The 24,538-nt window shown below is 44.2% G+C and overlaps 1 protein-coding gene across 2 annotated transcripts in view; it reads left to right on the top strand.

Annotated features, from left to right (window-relative positions):
- LOC8039982 (zinc transporter 2) overlaps window positions 1–24,538 on the top strand; it is a 47,549-nt gene that overhangs the window by 18,635 nt on the left and 4,376 nt on the right. The window contains exons 1-5 of one of the 2 annotated variants that reach the window (XM_042286190.1): window positions 6,453–6,490; window positions 17,507–17,624; window positions 17,713–17,859; window positions 18,483–18,636; window positions 22,248–22,521. In XM_042286190.1, coding sequence (XP_042142124.1) covers window positions 6,485–6,490; window positions 17,507–17,624; window positions 17,713–17,859; window positions 18,483–18,636; window positions 22,248–22,521 — 699 coding nt within the window. In that variant the 5' untranslated portion in view covers window positions 6,453–6,484. Of the gene's footprint in view, window positions 1–6,452; window positions 6,491–17,506; window positions 17,625–17,712; window positions 17,860–18,482; window positions 18,637–22,247; window positions 22,522–24,538 lie in introns of those variants that run through there. The other variant, XM_040207720.3, reaches the window with a different exon arrangement.

The following is a 24,538-nucleotide window of genomic DNA, read 5'->3' as shown; positions in this document are numbered from 1 at the left end:
AAACATTGAAAACTTATATATTATTACGAAAAGTACTGCTTATATATTTCCGAATTAGTATTTGTTTATATAGAAATCAGCAACCCGCGTTGCCCTAAATCTTGAAAATGAGACCTCTGTATGGTTGTCGTCTGCTACTGCTGTATTTCCCAGTAGTACTGTTATTTTTGGCGGCGATTTTAATTACCCCGAGGTCAACTGGAAAGAGGAAGAAATAAACTCTTGGGTGGCCCATTCAGAAGTGTCCAGTTTTGTTGACTTGATGAATAGCTACGGTTTAACTCAAACTGTATTGGAACCCACAAGAAATAATTCTGTTTTGGATCTTGTTTTTACCTCGAGTGCAGAAAATGTAAAATCGGTTCGTATTCTTGAGAAAATCAGCGACCATAACACAGTCCTAGTAGAAATGTCTCTGCCAGTAATAGGTAAAAAAATAACCCCTAAAACCATAAACGTCTACAGTAGAGTTAATGAAAACGCTCTAAACGAGTCCTTTGAGCTGTTTGCTTCGGAATACGAGCTGCATTTTAGCGAAAGAACAGTCGAGCGCAACTGGGAAATGCTCAAAAATGAATTTAGGCGTATAAAGTCTGATTTTGTACCTCAGATGGTTTTAAGGACGAGTGCTGATCAACCATGGTTTACAAATATCCTTAGGAAAATAAATAACAAAAAGAAACGTCTTTATGTCAAAGCAAAAATTACAAACCTTGCGTCTGACTTCACTAAGTGTAATGACTGCTGTAAAGAGTTTAAAAGTAACATCAAGAAGGCAAAGGATAAATATTACAAGCAAGACCTACTTAACTTATTAATAAACAATCCCCAAAAATTTTGGAAAAGTATATGTCCGAGAAAAGATGATTCGCTTCCTAAATTGTGCAACGAACACAACGAAGTGCTAACGAACCTTGAATCAGCTACCGTCTTTAATAACTACTTTGCATCCGTATTTACCTTAGAACAATTACCTGTACCCAGTGATCAAATATGTAAACTAATTAACGTCTACTGTGAACCTATCACTTTTAACCCCTATGGCATTTTGAGTGTGATAGAAAGGCTCTCCCGAAGTTCAGGTCCTGGTGATGACGAAATCTGTCCTAAACTTCTCAAATTAACAAAGAACATATCCTGTCGCCTTTTGTGTCGCTTGTTCCAACAATCGCTCGACTTAACTTCCCTTCCCGCAGACTGGAGATTCGGGAGAGTTTTACCCATTTTTAAGACCGGCAATAAAAACGACTCATCAAATTATAGACCCATATCACTAACTAGTGTGCCTTGCAAGATTATGGAACATGTCATCTACTCCCACATTATGAACTATATGTCAGAACATCAATTAATATGTAATAGTCAGCATGGCTTCAGGAAGGGATATTCATGCGAAACCCAACTTTTTGAGTTCGTTACTGATCTACATAACAACTTCCACTCGTCTCACCCTACTGACGCCATCTTCATTGATTTCTCAAAAGCATTCGACACGGTTCCTCACCAACGTCTCCTATATAAACTTTCAAAACTAAACATTCACCCTTCTATTATCCACTGGATCGCTCAATTCTTAAGTAACCGTAACCAGGCTGTCCACCTGGGGCAGGACAAATCAACTAGCCTTCCCGTAATATCAGGTGTTCCGCAGGGCAGCGTTTTGGGTCCGCTTTTATTTCTTATCTATATTAATGACCTTCCTCTCCATATAACATCTTCCATAAGGCTTTTCGCAGATGATTGTGTTATTTATCGTCGTATTACTAAACCTGAAGAGTCTTTAATATTGCAGCAGGATTTAAATATGTTTTCACTATGGTGTAACACATGGCAGATGAAAGTTAATGTCACCAAGAGTAAACTATTAACATTCACTGGCCAACGAACGCCTGCAATACGAAATTATACATTACAAACTCTGCCTCTCGAAAAAGTGTCCAGCTACAAATATTTAGATGTAACATTTTCAGACGACCTAACCTGGAATACCCACATTAACACTGTAGTTTCTAGTGCTTGTAAATCTCTAGGATATATCAAACGTAACCTTCACAGTACCCCGCATTGTGTTAAGCTAACAGCCTATAAATCCTTTGTGAGGGCTAAATTGGACTATGCCAACTTTATTTGGTGGCCGCATCAAGCTTACCTTATTAACAAACTTGAATTAGTTCAGAATAAAGCATCTCGCTTCATATCTCATGACTACTCACGGACATCAAGCGTAACCGCACTTAAAACAAATCTAGACCTTTGCCCACTGGCCGAAAGAACTAAACTTGCTCGTCTTGTCATGTTCCACAAAATCTACTATTCCTCTTCGTCATTCCGAAACCATTACTGCCAACCTCCATCTCACATCTCCTTACGTCGTGACCACAGCCAGAAAATAAACCCTCTATTTGCGAGAACTAATAAATTTCAAAATTCCCCGCTCTCTCTAGCCATCAATAACTGGAATTCTCTTCCTGAGGCTATTGCTCTCGAAAATAATCCAGCTAAATTCCGCGATCTTTGCAAGGCACACCTCAAAAGTGTTTTTCGTTAGTCTAAATGTTTATGTCGGTAGCTAGTCATTAGTTTTTTTTTTTACCATGATATGCATCCTGATGCGATTTAACCCTAGCCATTTTTCGGCAAATATTACTATTTGTATTTGTTTGTGAATCTACTTTTGCTTTTGTTTGTTTTTATGTGAGTTTGTATTCTTATCCCCCCTCATGTAATGCACTTCTGTAGAAGTGCCTTTGAGGTATAATAAAATGAAATGAAATGAAATGAAATGAAATATAATCTGTCTAGGTTCGTTTTAGCTGCATTACCCCACGCAAGTTCGCAACAATTTAAATACAAAAAAAAAACACAAAAAGCTTGAGGTATACAAGATAATCTTGACCGGTTCTTGCAGATCAAAGCGATGCTTGTAAATTAAACCTATTATTTTCGACAATCTAAACAGAATATTTTTTATGTGTTCGTTCCGTCCCATGTACAGTTTAAGAAGTAAGCCTAACATCTTTACGGTGTGAACAACTTTTATGTTAATGTAACACGAGCGATGTGTTTAAATTACATGTAGTACTTTTAGGGCGGAATACAACCATGGTTTAGTTTTAATACTATTGATTTTCAGCAAGCTTACTACTGCCGATGTACTAAAGGTCTTTTAAAGAGTCATTCGCTTTAAACACAATAGTGTTTATATCTTTTCCTTCGAAAAATATGTTCGTATCTTCAGCACGCGTTATTATATGAACACCGGTATGAATATTAATGATGTCGTTAATTTACATATTGAACAATAGATTACGTAACATATATACGGTAGGCCCGTACGTAGTTCTTTTGTATAAAAAAATGTTCATTAGTGTAAAAGCACTGAAAACGATAGCTTAAACAACTCTGAACTGATTTCAACGCGTTGCCATGAATACCATATCTATAAAGTTTATTTTTGGTGTTTCGATTTGACCGATTAAGGCAAGACACTGGTTCTAAAATCAACTTTTTTGTTTATTAATGGATTATAATGAAAATTAGTGTGTATATGTGTTTTGGCTTCCTCTTTTCAAATATACAATTAGTTCTGCAATATCTCAATTACTTTTTGAGTTACGAAGAAAATAATGAAGCCTAATTAGGTCATTTCTTACGACTCATTAAGGAACTTTCTAATACGAATTTTTTTGCATAAGTGATATGGATTTGTAGCTAAAGACCTGTCATGCAAGATGATGCTATTTATATTTTTGTAAAGATAGATCATTGTATAAAACTAGTCTAATTAGGTCAAGTACACTATTTACAAAGCTTAACGAGGTCTCATTATCACTAATAATAAAATTTCGGGCCCATACTGTCATACAAAAATGGCATCACCCTGCAGTTCACTTCTTTCTGAATTCAACGGTATAAAGTTTATAGAAATCCTCGAAGAATAATCTCATGAAAACAACCGTAAGGCTAGGCATGTAGACAAAAAATGCGAAGCTGAGAAAATTGCAGTTGAAGTTTTGACACTCATTGCATAAAATTGAGTAAGATATCCCATGCAATAATGTTCAGCAATATGAAGCATAGTTCTATCTGAACAAATTGAGATGAAAAATTCTGCAATCCGTTCACAAGAACCTTTAGAAATAATATAAAACTGAGAAATAATGTCTGCAATGTAAAATAACGTTATAAAAGAATGAGTAGACTCTATAAGGGACAACGGGAGGAAGCACCAAGGGTTGCACGTTCCTAAAGCAGATTTTGTTTGGCCCTGAAAAGGGCCTTTGTTCGTGTAGCACTTGAAAGGGGAGCCCCTCACAGCTGTCCAGGACTGTAGTCCCCAGCTGTTCCAGTTTGGTGTTGCCTGGAGAACCTCCGCTTTGCATTGCTGCTGCTCTGGTGGGCAGTGTTGGTCTTACGCGGATTGTCCTTCTCCATGCTTTGAGAGCTTTCATGTCCACTACAATGAACTGTGTCCCAGCGTCGCGCGTCTGGCCTCCTGTGGTGACGCCGAGAAGGTCGAATTTGCGCCGGGTCGCCGACTTTTCCGATAGCGCACGCTTGCATTCGTCCGATCGTGCGACTCGTTGCGCCTGCTCGGCCGTGGAGTAGTATGCGGTGTCGACACGAACCGCGCTCGCAAAGCTCGACAAACTGCCGCTGCTGCATGGAGTCGCGATGTCTCCGGCTCATGTTTCCGGAAGATCCAAGGCATCCGGCGGTGCCGATCGCGGTGGCGCACTTGCAGCAGGCAGCTTCGGCTTCTTGTTCCACGGTCGCTTCCTCTTCCTTCCGAACGCTTGCCGCGTGCTCGATTTCAACCGAGCGTCGTCCGGCATCTCGAGAACTCGAAGCGAAACAAAACAAAACACGCGCGACTTCGTAGGAAAACGAACCAACAATATTCAACGCAAGCGCGCAAACGGGAACTAAAACGTGCGCTCGACCACGGAGGAAACAAAGCAGACAGGCCTAAGGAGACGGGCGGAGACGAGCCCAGGAGCAGACGACGCACCTCTCGCCAGCGCGGGAACGGAAAGGAGGAAAGGAGAAAAAGAGCGGAGGGGCGCGTTTAGGCCAATAGCAGGGGCGCTAGGCGCCGCGCGTGCTCTGACGTACGGGCACCTTGCTAGCAGGCCAATGAGAAATCGCAATTGGGGCTTTCGAAACCCGCGGAATGCGGACGTTCCCCGATGTTGTCGCGATAACGAATGGCATGGGGACGTGGGGAAAATAAGCGGCTTTCCAACAAGACCAAGATGGCCGCGATCCGACGAGCGATCGCGAAACGCGCGGGGCGCGAAGTTCCACTTGTTTTCATTGAACTCGCTGTGTTAGGGCTCTGCGGGGACATCGTAAATATCATTTTTTTCATGTTTAGACATTGATTTCGACATTGAAACTTTGCAGGCAGGTACCTTAGACTACAATTAATCCAAATATGTGAATTTTGAAAAACGTGAAATTTCGCGTTTTTTGACCATTTTAAGACCCGCGTCTCCCCTTAAATGCTTTCAGAAAATTTATAAAAATTTCCAACGTAAACTTTTTTTTTGTGATTTTTTTTTGGTTCAACAATGCAAGTTTGGTAGATCGTCCTTTTCGGAATTCAAAAAGAGAATTTGTGATAATTGAAATTGTTTTTGCAAAAGTGATTTAGCCGAACGTGTACGAATTTTTTCGCACCTTTCGAAAATATGCAAGAGGTGACACATGGTCTATAATTCGATAAATTATTTTTATCGCCGTATTTATCGGCACTTTTGCCAGTTGCATCTTTTTTTTTTTTTTTAGAAAAGATGCCTCGTCAGAGAGCGAGATTAAACGAATGAGTTTACAGAGTGGCGATTACCATGATCACGAATTTAACAGGTTTTATTTGAATGAAATTTATATCTTGACTTTTACTATTACTGAGGTTATAAAACGTAGAAATGCCTTCATCAACATCTGTAGGATAAAATAATATGCTTCCATTGACATATATATGTAAAGGTAGAAAAATGGAAGAGTGTCACCGCTCGGACGAATCTGTCACCGACTCGCGCGCCAAGTGCTGAACTTCCGGCTTTAACTGAATGTGGATGATATACCTGAACAACCGCAGGGAAATGTAATTATTGACATGATGGGCAGAAACCATATTGCGACATCTGTCATCAAGCAGATAAATTCCGTTATGTGAGTCGTTTTTAAACTTCAATACACGCCGACGTATCGCGTTCAATCCGAGCTTCGTCGAGAGCTTGTCATACGACGTTTAAAATTTGATGCCGTTGATGACGGTGAAATTCGAAGTCCATGAGAATCGCGTGCGCATGTCCTCTCATGTTCAACGACAGTAAACACTGGTGACGCACGCGCAATGAGCTCGCTGACACGGAAAAGTCAACAAAGAGCGCAACGTTAGAAGGCATGTATATCTACCTCGAAGCAGACAGCTGCATGTCGGCGGAACGTTGACGGCGTGCGAGCTTTTCGACGCACGATGGCGGTAAGTGTGATGCATCCGACGACCCTGGCCTTTCCCTTACACAAAAAGTAAAAATAAAAAAAAAAGATCATTTTATTAAAAATTTAATTTACATTTTGATAACTATTTTAACTTCCTCTCCAGTCGCGTCGTATCGACAATTTTCGATTGACTCTGTGTACTTTCTTTCAACTAAAGCCCATAGAGACGATAAAAATGCTCTATAATTTCTATCGCCACGTCTCGATAGACTTTCTGTCACCATACTTATATGGTATTTCTATAGACTAGGCTCGATGGAAAAGTACGACGTAGTGCGGAGAAGCGACATCACACCCAATTGGAGCCTCCTTGCGGCGGCTGCTTTTTTGGCTGTGTCAAATAATTATCGCCTCTTGCAATGCATTATATTGGAAATGCAGTTTACCAATCTTTATAAACCACATTTCGTACAAATTATTGGCTAAAAATTAAACACGTTTACAACGCCCTGTAACGCCGAATTAGAGCGCAGCTCTTGAGGAGGGAAAGGTACTAGGGGAGGGTATACCCCTCCTCCCTCCTCCTCAATTTCTCATCCTCCCCTCCTCCCTCCTCTTCCTCCTTCACCTACTCCTCTCCTACATCCTTCAAGCTCCTCCCCTCCTCTTTTCCTCCTCCTGCGCGTTGCATCATGGGAAATGTCCCATAATGCACCGCGCGGTTACGCCGACGCCGACGGCGACGCCGCTCAAGCCGGAAACGGGCGCCTGATGCCTGATTCACATGGTGCGAATTTGCTTGCGATTTCGCAATTGCGACGTCGTTCTTGCGGCACAACGCAGTTGCGGTGCGAATTCGACTAATTTGCGACTCCGTATTTTGCCAAACTTTCCTTGCGAACTGCCGCTCTTGCGAAGGGGACGGACAGCCAATAAAACGCCGCTCGCGAAAGACGTCACGGGGGTCATAGCAACGTGGGAATCAAAAATACAAAAGATGCATCAACTACGTCGTCGTCTTCAAAATTCGCTGCGGGGGTGGGGCGGCGGGTGTGCCTCTCTCAAGTGAATATTTTTCGCCGGGGGATGTAAGCTTGAGTTCGGCATTAAAACGAACTGGCGTTTGCGTGCCACGCGAGGGTTGTGGTTGCTTTTTTTGTAAAATTGCAGGAGATAACAATTGACGCTTCTGTTCGATCACTTTGCGTAAGGGACTCGTTGCATAGTAGCAAGATCCTTTATTCAAATCTGCTTGCAGATGACGCTAAGTTCTGTCTAGAAACCGAGAAACACTGAACAGCACCTTGTTATTAAAGCCATTTGATAAAAATCTAGGTTCACATTTTTACGAAGTGCCAACCACTATTGATATGTAAACGCGCTTGACGCGTGCTACGCTAGTGGCACGCGTGTAAAATGGCTTTAATTACAAGGTGCCGATCAGCGATTCTCGGTTTCTGGACAGACCTTCGTGTCAGATCTGCATACAGATTTCAAGAAAGGGTCTTTCTACTATTCAATGAGTCCCCTACGCAAATGTCACACGTGCCACGCGTGACATTTGTCATACAAATCCTGTGACAATTTGATTTCGTGCATAGTTTGCGATTATTTCACCAACATGATTGTTTTGGCTTTCTTTGCATCTGGAAACCTGTGTTTTTTTTTATTTATGTCGTTTTTTTATCTTCAGTGTTTTTGTCATGTTCGCAATTGCTAATATTTTTTTTAATTAAAAAAAAAGCTAAACATTTACCTAAGCTTGTTCATGCTGACCTACACTGAGGAAGTACAGAATGTGTTTTGCACGTTCACACACACACACGTTGTGTGTGTGGTCCAGCGTGTCGTTCATTTCATAAAAATCGGCCGATAAAACGCATTATGTGTTAAGTAAAAACCCGATTGGGCATCGTAGGCCCAACGAAAACAGTAAAATAGCACCTCACCCTGTGGGGAATCAGCCGGTACTTTGTTGATCTACTTTGGTCTATTATACCTGCCACAAAAAGTGTCCGCCTGTTGTCCGTAAAAGGGGCAAAAACCACCACCCATTTTCTACAAAAAAAGAAAAAAAGACTGATTTGCAGGCAACAGGTCCGGGGTGGACATGAACTAGAGAGGCGATATGAGGCAGGGGTGATCCAGGAATAAATTGTTTATTACTCGCTTTAAATGTTGAAAGATAACAACTAACAAAAGACAAAAAAGTTGCAATTACAAAAGAAAAAAAAATCAAGTACAGGCCCACCTTTTTGGCAGACATCAGATATGAATAAAGAAAAACATAACACGTTGCTGGAATCATGGGGTGCACCGGCGCCAAAAGGCAAATATTTGCATTGTGCGCCTGTGCGCCGGTGCTACAAGGCCGCCCACTCATCTACGCACGCCGCCGACGATCCGACTACCCCTTGTCAATGGCCAGAGGAAATCGACCTCTACGTGACCCGGAAGCTACAACGCAAGGCACGACGAGAAGGAAACTCGCCGTGCCTTCTGTTATAGTTCCGTCGTAACCACATAACCCCCTACAGCCCACCCCACACTGCAGAGAGGGCAGATGCTACGCTTCTTCGGCGTGTACAAACACACTTCCTCTCAACACTTCACTACCTCCAGCACGTTGCACATCTACCTGAAGCACCTAAATGCACATACTTCGGAGACTACTCAAATAACTCTCACACACAAAGTTAAAGGGAAGCTGAAGCGGTTTTGTATTTGAGGAAACACGCTTAAATCGTCTTCATTTAACCTCCAGGATCTCGAATATCGAAATTATTTCTTTTATAATTTGGTTCATGGAGGTTTCAGAAAATCATTTTCAAAGTACCGCCGAAGGCCCTCCTTCCAGGAGCGTGACGTCACAAAAGGAGTTTTCGGAATCTTCCTTCCAGCAGCGTCCATCAAAGCTATGCACACGTACTCTTGCTATTTTTTTTTTTTTAAAGAATGGCAGAAAAAGATGTTAACACTTGTGCCAGTATGGGAGAATACACCTGGCAAGTTAGGGATTGCATACGCGGCCCTCGAGCGACACGAGCTTTGCGGCCGAAAGGCCCTCTTATGACGCCACGACGGGTCGGGTGTTTTTCGTGTTTTCTCGCGTTTAGTTACATCTTCGGGGAAAACGAACGCGATATTCCTATCCACGGGATAAAACTACGCTAGAATCAACCTCTATCTCATTTCTTTTTTCTTTAAAGAAATGCTCCGACTTCTTTTTAAGGGCTGCGCGTCAATTCAGAATCTTGCAAAACGTGCACTAAAAACACTCGTCCCATTTATCCAACCAAGGATCTGAGAGTACTGGGTCACTGCTCCACGGGCGGCAGAGTATAAATTACGTCCACTCCTAGTTAAGCACATTAAGAGCGTACATGAACAGGGAGAGTTTCTAATTTCATCCCCCTCTAGTAGCACAGGTCTTGGTACAATACAGATGTTTCACTTTCTCTGTTCAAAGTCATAGTGGGCCTCACACGGAAGCCGTCTCACACCAGAGCGCCCGTTCAAAAGTAGCTAATTTGCAGCGGCAGAATATTGTTCTAATGGTGGCCTCAGCGGCTCAGCTCCCTGTTCCACCGGAAATAGGTCAGACGATCCTCACACACAAAAACTTGAAAACTTCGTGATTTGTCACCATACCACTGACACTACTTAGGATTTCAGTCCAGCGCGGTTCCTTTGTCATGACACTGCAGCTTCCTTTACAAAGAACCTGCAGTACAGGTTTCTCACTGCGGTGGCCATTGTGTTGCATTTTCGGGCAGATTGGTCGACGTGCCGCGATCTCAGCCTCGGTAGGTGGAGCAACGCGTTTGTCTGTTGAGAGACCTCCTTGCGCCCCTGGCCATCAACGATTTTGACGAAGTGGTCGACATCAATCAGCATAGGCATTTAGCATGTAAAACTTGTCGTCTTGTAGGTAGTTGTGCAGTACACAAGCTGCGCGGACGACTCCAGTGGCGTGGTCTGGGAGGAGGTCGATTGGCCTTCGGAAGATGCAAAATCTAGTAGCCAAAATTTCGAATGCGTTCTCGACGCACCTTCTGGAAATGGGACAAAGACAACACTGTGATGTTGTTGTTATAATGCAAGTGCAACAACTGTGTAGAGCGAGGTTACCTCGCTCTACACAGTCGATAGCTGAATATTTTTAGATAATCGCTGAAGTATCAACCAGGACAGGGCCTCAGAAAGTCCGGCCTCAGTTGATATGCCTCGTCTCCAACGAAGACGTACGCGGCGATAACATGGGAAGAGGGCGGCAGATTTGGTGGTGGACAATTTAAGGCACCTTGACTGAGGCACTGTCCTATCCTTGATGCCTTGAAGACGCCACCGTCTTTTTGGTGGCCATACGCTCCAGCGTCTGTGGCCACAAACCTCAACTTGCTGTCCACGACGGCCATCAGCACTATAGAGTAGGTTACCCCGAAAAGCCGAATGTTACGTCACTTCATGCGCTCTTGCAAAACATGATATATGTTAAAGTAAATTTGTAGACCCATATACAGCACCTTGTAGTTATAGTACAGGCTTCCAGAATCGGCAAAGGCCTCGATGTACGTGTTTTCCTTCAACGGGAAGGGAGGAAAATTCCGCCCTGTCTCAAAGCCGTCGGCCATTTCCTCCCAGTCTGTGATTCTTGATGGGAGCTAGAAGTACAGCACAAAGTTCTCACATGGTTTTACGTTGTTATTTAAAAGCAATTCATGCAATCTTACCTTACCTATAGTAATACTGGTAATAAATGTATCCTCAAATATGAGAAATACTTGTTGACGCTTAACAATTGCGAATACTTTTGTAACTGAATCTGAAGAGCTGTGGGTCTGTTTTTTTTTTTCTCCCTCGCTCCGTTTTTTCTACGTTCAGCTGGAAACTTTCAGAAGCATGTTTAACCAACTAGCCCGGCTCCAGGCACTCACAACTTACTTTTGTAAGCTATCATATTATGCCCAAGTCAGGCCGGTGTCAGACTGTCTATACAACAGACAAAAACCAGTCTGCAGACATCGATCGAACGCGACTCACTGACGCATCCGTGTTTCATAAGCCGCGTGCCAGGCTGCTCCTTTCATTGGTTGCCGTGCGACATACAAAGCAGGGAGGCTGCGGTGCCTCGAATTACTCTTTGTTTGCAAACTGTATTCGTAGGATGCGTAATGTGTGACCCCGTCTTTCGAAGGTGGCGCAGTAATAGCATTGGGGCCCTCAACATCCTCACGTCTGCAGCCCTCCCTTCCCAAGTTCGTCCCTATGATCAGAAATCAATGGCTCTCGGTTGTGTAAACTTTTTGGGAAACCATTGTTGACAGTACAGCTTTCAACATGATTCATTTAGATTTTTCGGCTGCGCCTATAAACCCATTGAACCGCAGAATTTACCTCAATATTTGCGATCCCGTCTAGTTAAGAGCAGCGGCAAATGACGAGTTTCCTGCAGTGATTTGTACACCCAACTCCCATAATTATCTCCAGGTTGGGTGTGACACCCCCCAGAATCTCTTGACCAATGCATCTAGACCTAAGCCCCCCCCCCCCCCCCCCCCCCCCCCGAATAATTGCAACACCCCCTGATTTAGAATTCTGGATGATTCCGTGGTTTGGTAGTTTGTGGAAAGAGTACACCGGGGCAGGTTGGGGGGGGGGGGGGGGGGGGGGGACTTGAATTAATCACTTTCCCAAGACCACCACTGCGAGTCTTGATGTTCGTAATGATCGACATCTTTAAAGGGGCTGTGCAACGATATTCATTTGGAATGTTTTTCTCTGTACACGAGCTTACTGGCACACCAGGGACTCAAGGATACTCACACGCAACGCCATTGGCCAAGAAACTCCTTTGCTGCGGTGTAATTTCAAGGACAAAAGCGATCATTTTCATTCAATCTCTCCTTTGCAAAATTTGATGACGTAACTCGGGGATTGCAGTACACCCAAGTGACGATATTTGAATGCGGTTCATAGATTGGACCCGACCATTGCGTGGGCACTCGACTTGTGCTCGTGACAATTGCTAGCTCGAGAAGCATTCGGGTTGTGACCCGTGTCCAATCGCTGCAACGGCGACAACAGCCGAGCCATAACAATGTCTATAACTCAGCGCGTGTCCTGCGCTTTGCCAACCCCAGCGCGTGGCTATGATCAACACTGGCGGCATATAATCGGCTCCAGATCACGTGGCCGCTTGTTCTGGCTGCGAGTTGAGGGGGTGAACGCTGCTCATTTTTCTTTAATTTTTTTCTGAGTCTTCTATTGCGTGGGGTGAAAAACGAACGCGTGTTTTATAGGTCATTAACGTCAGGGATCCGTTTTAAGCGGTATTTGCGCAAAGTACAAAAATTGTTGCATTGCTCCTTTAAAGGCGGTATTTAGTGGACGCCGTATAGGCGCGCATTGTTCGCCGCTAGAGCTCAAAAAGAACTGCTACGTACTGCTGGCAAAGATAAACAATCTTGACGGTGTGAAATATACGTTGCAGAAGCGTTGTGCAAATACACTAGCAGCACGTGCTCTCAAGAGCAACCGGCGCAAGCTATGGCCGCCAGTGAATACCACACGACCGGAATACCACCTCTATTTGAAGCATTTTTTTTCATTACGAGACGCCAGCGACTCTTTCACAGCATGCATGCGACATTAAGGATACGCGGTTGGTTTTGGACGAGGCGCGTTTTTATTGGCTGTTTTTCCGTACCGTCGTAGCGGCGCTGGTGACGTCACGAAAGATGTTTGACAATTGACGCAGCTCCGATTATTTCATAATCGCATTGAACCTGCCTGTTTGCCGCAACAGCGCCGTCGCAACTGCGAAATCGCAATTAACATAGCTCCATGTGAAACCGTCCTTTTTTCCACAAGTTACCAAAAACGAAATCATCTTTCTTTGCTTACCTTCATGTGTTTTGGGCGAAGCACCTTCCATATAAGCGGACATCTCTCATGCAGGATGGATGCCACTGTTGACACTCCAACCTTAAATTGCAGTGCAAGGTCCTGCATTGACGTTGCCGATGACAGGTACCTGAATAAAAACAAAGCATTGCTGTGTATATTAATGTCTGGAAGCCGAGAAACTAGTAATGAGTTTGCCATATAAACCAGTTTAATTGCACCTCGTATCCACTCCAAACAGTGCAGTTTAAAGAGAATACCATTTTACCTCAAAGTGATAGCAAGCCGCACCCGCGACGAAATGGGCTCTCTGACAACATATTGCTTCGTAAGCTTTGTTTCCAGGCGAGCGTGGAGTCTTTCAGAAGTGTTCGGCATTATCCGGTAATGTCTTCGAAACTGCTCCGGGTCCCTGTGCAGCATAAAGAGGGTCTGCAGAGAAAAAGTATTCCAGAAACCTGCTCGCAGAAAAGCACAAGTCGACTTACCGACGAGTAAAACTCCGATTCTTTGGCTCTGTTTTGCCAGCACGGCCTGACCCACCATCACCGCGGGCTTCCGTCTAGTAGCAGCAGTTTTTTTTTTTTTTTTTTTTCGCAGAAGTAGGTATTTTTTTTTTACAGAGCAGTCTGAACTCGTCGTTATCTAGAGTAGCGGCCATCATGCTCTATGAAAGTCAAGACGCGCTGCTACTTGACCTCTTTCAATATGGAACATCGTCCACGTGACGAAGCCACCGGGACAACTGCTCGCCTTGCGCGACATGCCAAGCAACGCAACAACAAGCTTGCTCAACCACTTATGAGCTGTGGCTCTCCCAGTGTCCTTGTAGTATTCGTCGCACTCGTTGTTTTTGTCGTTTTTGTTGATGCGAATGGCAGTCGATGCAAACGTCTGAATCGGCCCTAATTATAAGTATATCGGGTACTTTTTACCAGAAGCTAAAAAATAAATCTGAAAATTTTATAATTTTGGTAAATATCGAAATTAGTAACCTCAAACGAATTCAAGGGTTCCAACCACGTGCTTCGCAAGTGCGGAAAATCGCATACGTTTTCAATCAATGTGAAAGGAAACGCGAAATTTCGCATGTGCGGTTCATCGCTTCAAGCGTGTTTCACATGCAGCGATTTTGGCCCTAAAGCGGCGCGATTTCTGCCGTCGCGGCGCTCGTGCCGCAGAATTGCTGGTGCTGACCAGAGCGCCGCGACGGCAGAAATCGCGCCGCTCTAGGGCCAAAACCGCTGCATGTGAACTAGGCTTCGCCGAATTCGCAGAAGAAAATCGCACCATGTGAATCAGGCTTAAAGCGTGTTTCACTTGCAGCGATTTTGGCCCTAGAGCGGCGCGATTTCTGCCGTCGCGGCGCTGGTGCCGCTCAACCGCTGGTGCTGGCCAGGGCGCCGCGACGGCAGAAATCGCGCCGTTCTAGGGCCAAAATCGCTGCATGTGAACCAGGCTTAGCTGCGCTCTTGAAAACAAGCAACATACTTGTAATATTTTTATGATCTGAGATGGTCATCTTTCAGATGGTTGCTTTTCAAGTGTAGGGTACACATAGCGGTAGAGCAGTCAACACAATTGAATTGCTTGAATATGCGCTAGTCCTGTATGGTTCCCCTTCACAAAAAACAACATCCAAAAATTCGAAAATATACAAACGCTTGCTGTCAAAGCGATAAATTTAGAACGCATGACTCACCCACAGAACTCAGTTGCAGGCTGTGTATCCAACCACGAACAGAGCTAAGCTATCATGGTTAAAACTAATGTACCAAATAGCAAACAACATGACAAAGATAGAGAAAACTAAATACCTTATTCTAAACGACAGGCGAACAACCTGTTCAAGCCATGGGAAATTATTCAAAGCATTTCAGTTTCAAAATATTGGATTCAAACTTTTGTTTTTTTTCCAATTGTCGTTGACAAGTGCAACAGTTTGCCTTAATTCGTTGTCCATGCTAGCTCGCTCTTCCTATTTGTCAGCGATGTTGAAACGCTTTTAATGTAACAACGTCATTGTTCGTTTGTTTGATTTGTATCTTGTTGCGGTTGCGCATCTGTGCTTGTAAACACAATACAAAAGTCCTCAAATGAGAATTAGTACAGGGTGTCAGAAATGGCGGCCAGGCTCTTTAACTCGACCGCAAAAATCGGTTTCTTAACATATCGCGCTACGATCTTGTACAGCGTCGCCCACGGTGGTGCATTTTTCCTATAAAATTTTCAAAGAGCGAATTAACCTGAGAAAGAAGTAAAAAAAAAGAGAAAAAGTACGTTTAAAAGAGCAATTAAAAAAAATGTACCATGTTTACAGGGAGTAAAATAACTGGAGGAAAAAATGAAACAAAATGAGAAAGAGCATAATTATCCTTGAGAATATACGCGAGGCTTGGATTGACGTCATATTAGCAGCTGCTGTTATTGCCTTGCTGCTGAGCGCATACCCTCTGTAGCCCTTTCATTTCGAACCAGCAAATGGGTTCTGGACTGCAGCAACCCCCCTACCACGGTGCGATCAATACAGATGCGAGTATTTTTCCAATTTCCTTCCTTTTCCTTTCTTTGTTTTGTTTGTTTTATTTTTCATTAAAAATAATGATTTTTTATGAAAAATCATTATTTTTCATAAAATAATGATTTTATGAAAAATAAAGTTGTTAGTGCAATTAATGCAAAGGCGCAGCGAGCTGGACAAGGATAGCGATAATAATCCCAGGAGGGGGACAAAGGACAAGCACAAATCTCCAAGCACAGCTAGGTGACTGGTGCGCGACTGAAAAAATCCGCCTGGTCCTGGTATCGAACCAGGGACTCTTCCATTTACAGTGGAGCGCTCTACCAACTCGTTTGCTCTACTGACGTCTAACTCTTGGTTAGCTCGGTCTGTAGAGCGCCCCACTGGAAATATATAGATCGAGAGGTCCCTGGTTTGATACCGAGACGAGGCGAATATTTTCAGTCGCCTACAGTCACCTAGCTGTGTTTGGAGATTTGTGTTTGTCCTTCGTCCCCGTTGTACTCCTTCTCCAGGAATTATTATCGTTATTAATGTCCAACTCGCTTGCCCCTTTGCATTTAATTGCATTATCAATCACAACCTTCAAAATGCAAGCCGTTCACCCTTGTTGGTGTTAGGCTGGTGGCAGCTGTTAAAACACGTTTGCTCTACTCACGTCGAACTCCTGGTTAGCTCAGTTTGTAAGAGCGCTCCACTAGAAATGAAGAGGTCCCTGGTTCGATACCAGGACCTGGGGGGATACCAGGACCTGTGTTTTGTTTTAAATTTGTGTTTGTCCTTTTCCACCTTGTTCTCCTTCTTCGGGGGTTATTGTCGTTATACGAGATTTATACGGCTGGCCTTGCGAGAGATAAATAGGGGATTGTAGTAGACCGTTTTTCTCCTCCCCTACGGTATCCGTGAAGAAAACGCCGCTACTGCGCATGCGCGCCGCCAGCCTTGTCTGCATAGTTCAAGGTCTTGTGGCGGATCACGGAGCGCTATCCGGGTGCTTAGCGGGCTGCGGAAACGGTCTACTACGATTCCCCAATGTCATAACGATCGGACGAACAGGCCATGTACTACTTAATTATATTCAATTCAAATTAACAAATGAATGGTTTTTGGATGACAGCTGTCAACTAAGCGACGTAATTAACGCAAACGCGACATCCGCAAGAAAAAAAAAAGAAGAAAAACGAAGCAAAGCAGATGAGACGTTTTATGCTTAGTGCAGCGAGTAGTCGGTATACGCTATTGTACGATGGCACTGGTTCGCCCTGTAGATGGGAAATTTAGGTAGTGCAAGCAGGTCTTTAACGTCTTGCAGTAACCGCAGTACATTATAGCGTCCAAGAGCGAAGTTTTGTGAGCGCAGTTCAAATGTTCCTTCCCCGAAAATACTTCAGCTGTGTAAAGGTAACTGCAGAAGAACATGCATGGGATCGCACGTTGCCAACTGTGTCGCGCTCTGTGGCTCGTTTTATGACAGCTGAGTTTCGAAGCAGGCTCGTTAAATGCTCGTTCAGCGGGAGGTGCCCTGTCAGTGGACTGGGCGTCTAAGATGCCTCCTCTTTGAGGACCCCTGGGTGTGTGATGTAGGTAAAGCCCGGTGCCATTGTGACTGACCTGTGCACCCTTTCGCAGGCAAGCACGGTCGAGCACTGCCACAGCCCGGATGACGTGGAAGTGGACACACTCGCCCGCAAGAAACTCATCTTCGCCAGCGTGCTGTGCCTGGTGTTTATGCTCATCGAGATTGTCGGTGGGTGCACCCTTCTCCTTGACATCAACTTTACTACAGCCCACTTTTAACAGCTTGTCCTCGTCCGGTTCTCTTGTCGTCTTTCCAGGAGGCCTGCTGGCTAACAGCTTGGCGATAGCGACGGACGCGGCCCACCTGCTGACCGACTTTGCGAGCTTCATGATCAGCCTCTTCTCGCTCTGGCTGGCCCATAGGCCACCCACGCTTCGCATGAGCTTCGGCTGGTACAGGGCAGGTACGAGATCTTGCTAAGATAAAGCCTTGGGCAGCTTGATGATTCATCGTGGACACTAGACAGCTACAGCGCGACAAAGACCAGTGGCTCTAAGTTCGACACTCTGCGAGAAAGTCGGCGAGATTGCCGTCATTTGCCATGGCGCGACGCCACGATTGGCCAGCGCCAAGGACAAGCACGGCACTGGCCAATTGCGGCGATCGGCGATCTCGCCGAGTATCTATATTGTCCTGCAATTCTTAAGGTGCGCAACAGACTCAGCTCAGCGCTTTCATGCTCAGCTGCTTAGAAACGAATGACGCATGGCGTTTATGCGTGACCCATCGCGGAGGCACCGTCCACTCAATTCAATGTAGATTGCAAGGCCTTTCCCCCAAAACGTCATCACCAGTGGATCCACGGAGCTCCGCCTAGCTTGTGTCAGTATCGCCACCAGCGCGGCTACACCAAGACGGACGCGTCAGGCGCTTTCCTGCGTCTTTCGTCGAGGCTTGGTTGCCGCTTGGGGCAGGTCTACTTACGATGACGTCGTGCGCAGGCCTTGTCTTCTATGTGGCATGATCCTAGCTGTGCTGGTCCTCTTGTACGGTGCCATGACTCGTCACTTTTTTGCGCCCGTGCAGAGGTGATCGGCGCGGTGACGTCGGTTCTGCTCATCTGGGTGGTGACCGGCGTGCTGGTCTACATGGCCGTCCAGAGGATCCTGGTGGAGGAGTACGAGATCAACGCCACCATCATGCTCGTCACGGCGGGCGTCGGCATCATCGTCAACATCATGTGAGTCGCCAATTGCTTGCATCCGCTGGCTTGCTCGCCGCTAGGGATACGTAAGCGTCACCTTTAAGGTTCTCGCGAACGCTGTCATCTACAACCATCTGTATTCGAACGATACATATCGTAGAGACTTCGTCAGGCGTCACGTGTTTAGTCTCTACCTCCTCGGAAAACAAATAAGTAAATGAAATAATCACGATAAGACGACATAATTATCTACATTTCTGTACATGTATTGCTATACTTTTTATTCGGTATATATATATATATATATATATATATATATATATATATATATATATATATATATATATATATATATATATATATATATAAGCCGAATATAATTTAAAAAAATAATGATAATAATAATAATACTTTATAACTTTGTACAGAATTCGGGTCCGTCAAAGCCTAGGAGACTTTTGTGACGTGGACCGGCCGTTGCAAAAGCTACTATAATCGAACGCTGTTCCTCGCGTTAAACAGAAAAAAAAGAACCGCATGTTTCTTTTTTAATCGAGTACGAAGCAGACAACTCTTCCGTTTGCAAAATGTAATGGGAAAACAACTGAAAGACAACAAATTCAATGATTGCGGGGTGCATTCACTAAATACACCACAGAAGCTTCAACTACTATTCGTATAGGAAATGAGCCATAGCAAACATAACAATTTTCACAATAGAAACGAACGCTTTTAGATACAGAGACATCAACTTGCTTGCTATAATATACATAAACAAAATGACAGGCCAGCTTTCTGCAATATAAAGAAACAAAAGCAAAGGGGCAGCACCTTCATATTGACTGATCATAAAGCGGTAGTTCGACCCTGCGTAGCTCATATCAAAATCGGTGCTCGTTTGTGCATGTTTTCTTACTCGACATCATTAAAAAAACGTGCGGGAAGGGGGGGGGGGGGGGGTATATAGTAGTTCACGGGGGACAAACTTAGTTGAAGTACCAAAAACGTGTGAGTGTTAAAAAGCAAGGACTGTCACGTAGTCAGATGTCGTCGAAACTAACTTTTGTACGGAAGTGGCGTTTCAATCGCGCTAGAAAAAATATTAGCTGAGTTTGAAAACGCCGTTTGACCGACTTCTTTCCCTGTCTTCAACTTTTGGTTGCCTGAAGATTTTCTTACTTCGTCAAACGTGAAAACAGCGCAAAAAAATTTTTGCGCTGTTTTCACGTTTGACGATGTTAAACCAACTAGCCCAACTTACTGCCTTGTTAGATTTTCTTACCCAGACTCAGGAGGTGTTCTAACAAAATGAGAAAAGTACGCCAGACCTCCGATCGGGCATTTCAGCTGGCCGCGTCCCATTCGCGGCTATTTCAGTCGGTGATGTGATCTAACGTAACCATCAAAGATAAACAGAACCCAAATGAAAAACGCTGGCTCAAAAGGAAAACGAAACATCTAAGCTGAGTTTTCATGCGAAGATCCGGGAGGCGCGGTGCGACTGCAGCTTGCCGCCGGCCGCACTCGCTCTGCGCTTTCGTGGCCGTTCTCGATGCTTCTGCGTACCGATTACTACTTAACATATCCTTAGAAGTAACTTGAGACGTTCGGAAGTGCGTAAGTCACCCAGCAGCAGAGGAAGGTGGCCCGGCCTGATCGGGTTTCAACACCCGCACATGCTTCCATAGCCGTCATGGGGCTGCGTCGGCTGCTCTACGAACCGGAAGTGAATAATACCTAGAGTGCTTTGAGGCTGCTGCCATACGCCGGTGAACTTGGCCAACAGCCATTTACTTTAAAAAGAAGCAAATATTAGCACTTCATTCTATATAAAAAAAAGAATGTTGTAAGAAAATAACGACGTTAATAAAAAAAAAATTGCAACGAATTGCTTTAGAAATTTTTGTTTTACTCGAGCCACAGTACCTGAAAAGGCTTCTATAAGGAGTATTCACTGGGCGCCATATTTGTGGGTGCTGTCCAGAGCGCACGCTCAGAAGGAGCCCACATTAATAGGCTGCTAAGACCGGCAATCCTGATGGTGTGGAAAGCACGTTGCAAAAGTACCGTGGAAGCTCGCCATCAGCACGCGCTCAGCAGTCGCGCACACAACTATGGCCGCCTGTGAATACTTCCTATAGTCGGTCACAAGTCAAGAAGTTAGGAGAAGCTCCTCCTTCCCACAAGCGTGATGCGTCCGTTTCAAATCCCTCCGCAGTCGAAAGAAGAGTTCACTGGAAACGCCCCTTGTTCCGCTTCAATGGATAGATGTTGGCTACAGAGTGATGCCAACTTGTCTCCGATCCCACTTTTTAAGAAAACGACCTTTGTATTCATCGGAGGGGGAACCGAGCCCCTGAAAGCAGCCTTTGTATCCATCGGAGGGGGAACCTAATCCCCGAAAGTCGTATTTGTATCCATAGGAGGGGGAAAACTCAAATATCCCTCTCGTGGCTTCCACAATGCTAAGTCAAAGTCGAAAGATAAGGCAAATATGTATGTACAGAAAGGCAAGACCCTCCTCGCGCGTTGGCCGCGACGTCACGAAAACTATGGGACGCTATTGGATGCGGAGCTGGCGGAGCGATATATGATTCCCTTTGAGGGGCATTCGCCACTACCTTCTTGACCTGTAACTTACTATAGTAGCGTTGCGTTAGCTCTCGTAACGCTGTAATCTGTGGCGGGTTGCGAACGTTCTACTAAAACTTGAAATGGTGGTTCCGCTATGCCATGTATACAGGAGGTCGTAGTGGATTTCGGATAGCGTAGCGGGAGTGACTGAACGATCTACTAAAACACTCTTGTGATACACGACCGCACGCTGGTACGATAATAATAATAATAATAATAGTACCTTTATTTTTTCCAACAAAAACAACGTTGTAAAGGTGACACGGGAAAAAAGCTGTAAAAACAGCTTGACGAGCCCCAAGCAACATAAACCAGCAGTCGCGATGCAGGCGCCAAAGAAATTATACAAAAATAGAACATGACACGTACACTACATATTTGAGAAACATTACAGGAAAAAAAAAAAAACAAAAAAAAAAACGCTAACGCTATACAAGATAAGTAGCATTTTCATACAATTTACACAATAGTGAAAACATACACAGAAAGTTAGAGCCTCACTGAAATAAACGCGAAAGAAAACATCAACGCAACAGATTTTAGCGCTAAGTTGCGGACAATTTGGCTCGAAATAAACATTTGGAATACACATTTCCCGTAAGATGCTCACCGATATATTGCCAAGTTCAACTCATTGCCTACTAAGCTGGTGAAAGGTAGTCGGCGAAGTATATTTTGAACTTTGATGGCCGTAATTTGTTCTAAAAAGTACTTCCCAAGGTTTTTTTTAATTCGTGTTGGGTATCTATAAATTTTATCTTCTCCTTCGCTAAGTTTTTAAGGTGATATTGGGATCATTTTGTTTCTATTTCATACCTTGCACATAAACGATATTTATATAAACCAAAAAATTTTCGTCACACCAACTTGACTAAAAAGATCGAAACGGACAGGGAATTGGGAAATGAACTTAGGATCTCTGGGTTCTGCAGCGCGAGCTTTCGTTCCACGTGCTCCGGGGCTTGTGTGTTCAGCTGGACTTTAATGAAAAGCTTCCTCTCTCACTTTCTCAGCATGGGAGCTGCGCTCCAGATAGGCGGCGTTCCGCACGGCCATTCGCACGGCTCTTCGCACGGTTCGGACCACGGGTCGGACCACGGGTCGCCCTCCAAGGAATCGGACGAGGAGCGGGGGACAGACGGCTTCCCGTCCCCGGTGAGCACGGTGAGCTCCGTTGGAGCCAAGGGCACGGGCAACATCAACGTCCGCGCCGCACTCATCCACGTCATCGGAGACTTCCTCCAGAGCCTGGGCGTCTTCGTGGCCGCCCTCATCATCTACTTCAAGGTGCGTCGTGCGCGCAGCCCTCTTTGTCTGCTCGGCTGTCGAAGGCGTTCTGAGCATGCCCAGTAGTTCTCTTCTACCCACGTACAGCGAATTATTATCCATATCGAACTCGCAAAAAAAAATTTAATAAAATTGCATCTAAAGAGTACAAACAACCTATTGGCTATATCGAACTCCCCCCCCCCCCCCCCCCCGGGAAGGCTTCCAAAAACGCGCAAATATTCGTCTCTTACCTAGCCTTCACCAAAAAAAAAAAAAAAGTAAGAAAAAAAGAAAATTCTAAAGGCTCAAGTTGAGAACAAAATTGAGCGAAGAGAAGCGAATCAGAGGGGGAAAAGCAAAAAAAGACAAAAAAAAAAAACTTTTCATCCCAAAACCGTTGCCCACGACAAGAAGCGATTCAGAAGGAAAGATAAGCTAAAAACGCAAACTCTGTACGTATGCAAAAAAAAAAAAAAAAAGAGAAAAAAAATTCTAGCGCGTTGTGACAAGGCGGAAGCGAAGAGATGCGAATGAAAAAGAAGTTCTCGCCTTACAACGGACGCGTCGTGGAAGTTCATTATACATAGTTTTTGCTATATCGAATTACTTGCTATATCGAACTGATCGTGGCGTTTCCTGCTGTTCGTTATAAACGGGTTTACTGTATACCGGACGCCGGCATGCGTCATGCGTCTCCTAAGGATAGACGTGCGGTGGTCTGAAATAGACAAATGCACACTAAGTAATGACAAAGCAGGCATTTTCTCTTTAGCTTTGTTCACCGAAAATTTTCCAATTCAAAACCTGACCGCGATTATCCTCTTCAAGATGTTAATCGCGATTGAAGCACTAATGGATTATTCGGAAGATTAAGCGTTTAATAACCGCAATGTCCGTGCTGGGTCGTTTTATCTCAAACAGCCCAAACGTTTCGTTCGACCATTTGCGATTTTTAAAAGAAAATTTATGACTTTTTACTTTAAGGTATTTAACCTTTTCCTAAAATGTTTTCGCCAGAAAATTTTTCTTTAATGGCGTGAGCGTGGTTTGAACTTCTAGAATGGGTGTAAAACTAGGCATCAATTCATAATTGAGTAAATATATGATTTTCTTCCAAACACTTCACATTTTGTTTAGTGAAATTCAAACTGCTTTTATCATGCAACGTTGTGATGACAATGCAAATTTTATCGTTAAAATACTTTTAACAATAAATTAAGAGTTCTGAAAGTCTAATCAAAATGATTTTTGTTTAAATCTAGAAGAAGAATAAAAAAAATAGTGAAGTTGAGCTCCTCTTCTCCGCACAGCACACCTCTGTCGACATTGTTGCCGGACGAAAAAGCGATGGTTTGTCTTCACCGCAGGTGGACACAGAAAGGTTGTGTCGTCATATTCATAAAAAAAATGCTTGCTTCTGCTTCCTCGGCTTCCCAATCTCTGCAATTGCAACCGTCGTCTGCAGAGGAGTCCTCTTGTGATCTAGCACGGCTTGTCATATCTGCTGCTTTATAAGGGCAGCATATTCATCCAGGTCAGTTGTTACACACCGCAATTTGTCCCTCTTGTCAATGTCTAGATACACGTAAGCAACAGCATAAAAGCTCTGTCAGTAGGCGATATGAAAACGACCTTATGGTGTTGAACAGATCTCAGCAGTACCATGTTCTTGGTCATGCGGCAGTCGAAGGCTCACGCCCCGTTGGTTTTTTCTGCTGATGTGATTTTCATTGGTAAAATTTTTCAGTTAGGACAACTAGCCTAAACTCTAATTTAAATTTGCAGAATCCTGTGCCTCTGAATAGGATGTAAATCCAGCACGTAACCTTGAAGGTGGTGCCATCTTTAAGTGATGAAAACCCCATGTCCCTTTGACGGGGACCGTTGAGCCGAACCGTGCAGTTAGTCGGGTTTGTTTTTCTTCAACCATTTTTTTTTTAACCCAGAGAATTGTAACACCGCCAATGCTATTTTTAGTCCAGGTGAATAGCTGATAAGGCGTCATAATTTGATTCTGAAAGGGACTTTGAAGACT

Source organism: Ixodes scapularis, unplaced genomic scaffold (assembly GCF_016920785.2).
Source record: "Ixodes scapularis isolate PalLabHiFi unplaced genomic scaffold, ASM1692078v2 PGA_scaffold7__128_contigs__length_106722199, whole genome shotgun sequence".
Lineage (NCBI taxonomy): Eukaryota > Metazoa > Arthropoda > Arachnida > Ixodida > Ixodidae > Ixodes > Ixodes scapularis.
Note: the sequence above shows the minus strand (reverse complement) of the source record. Positions and strands in the feature narration are given on the sequence as shown.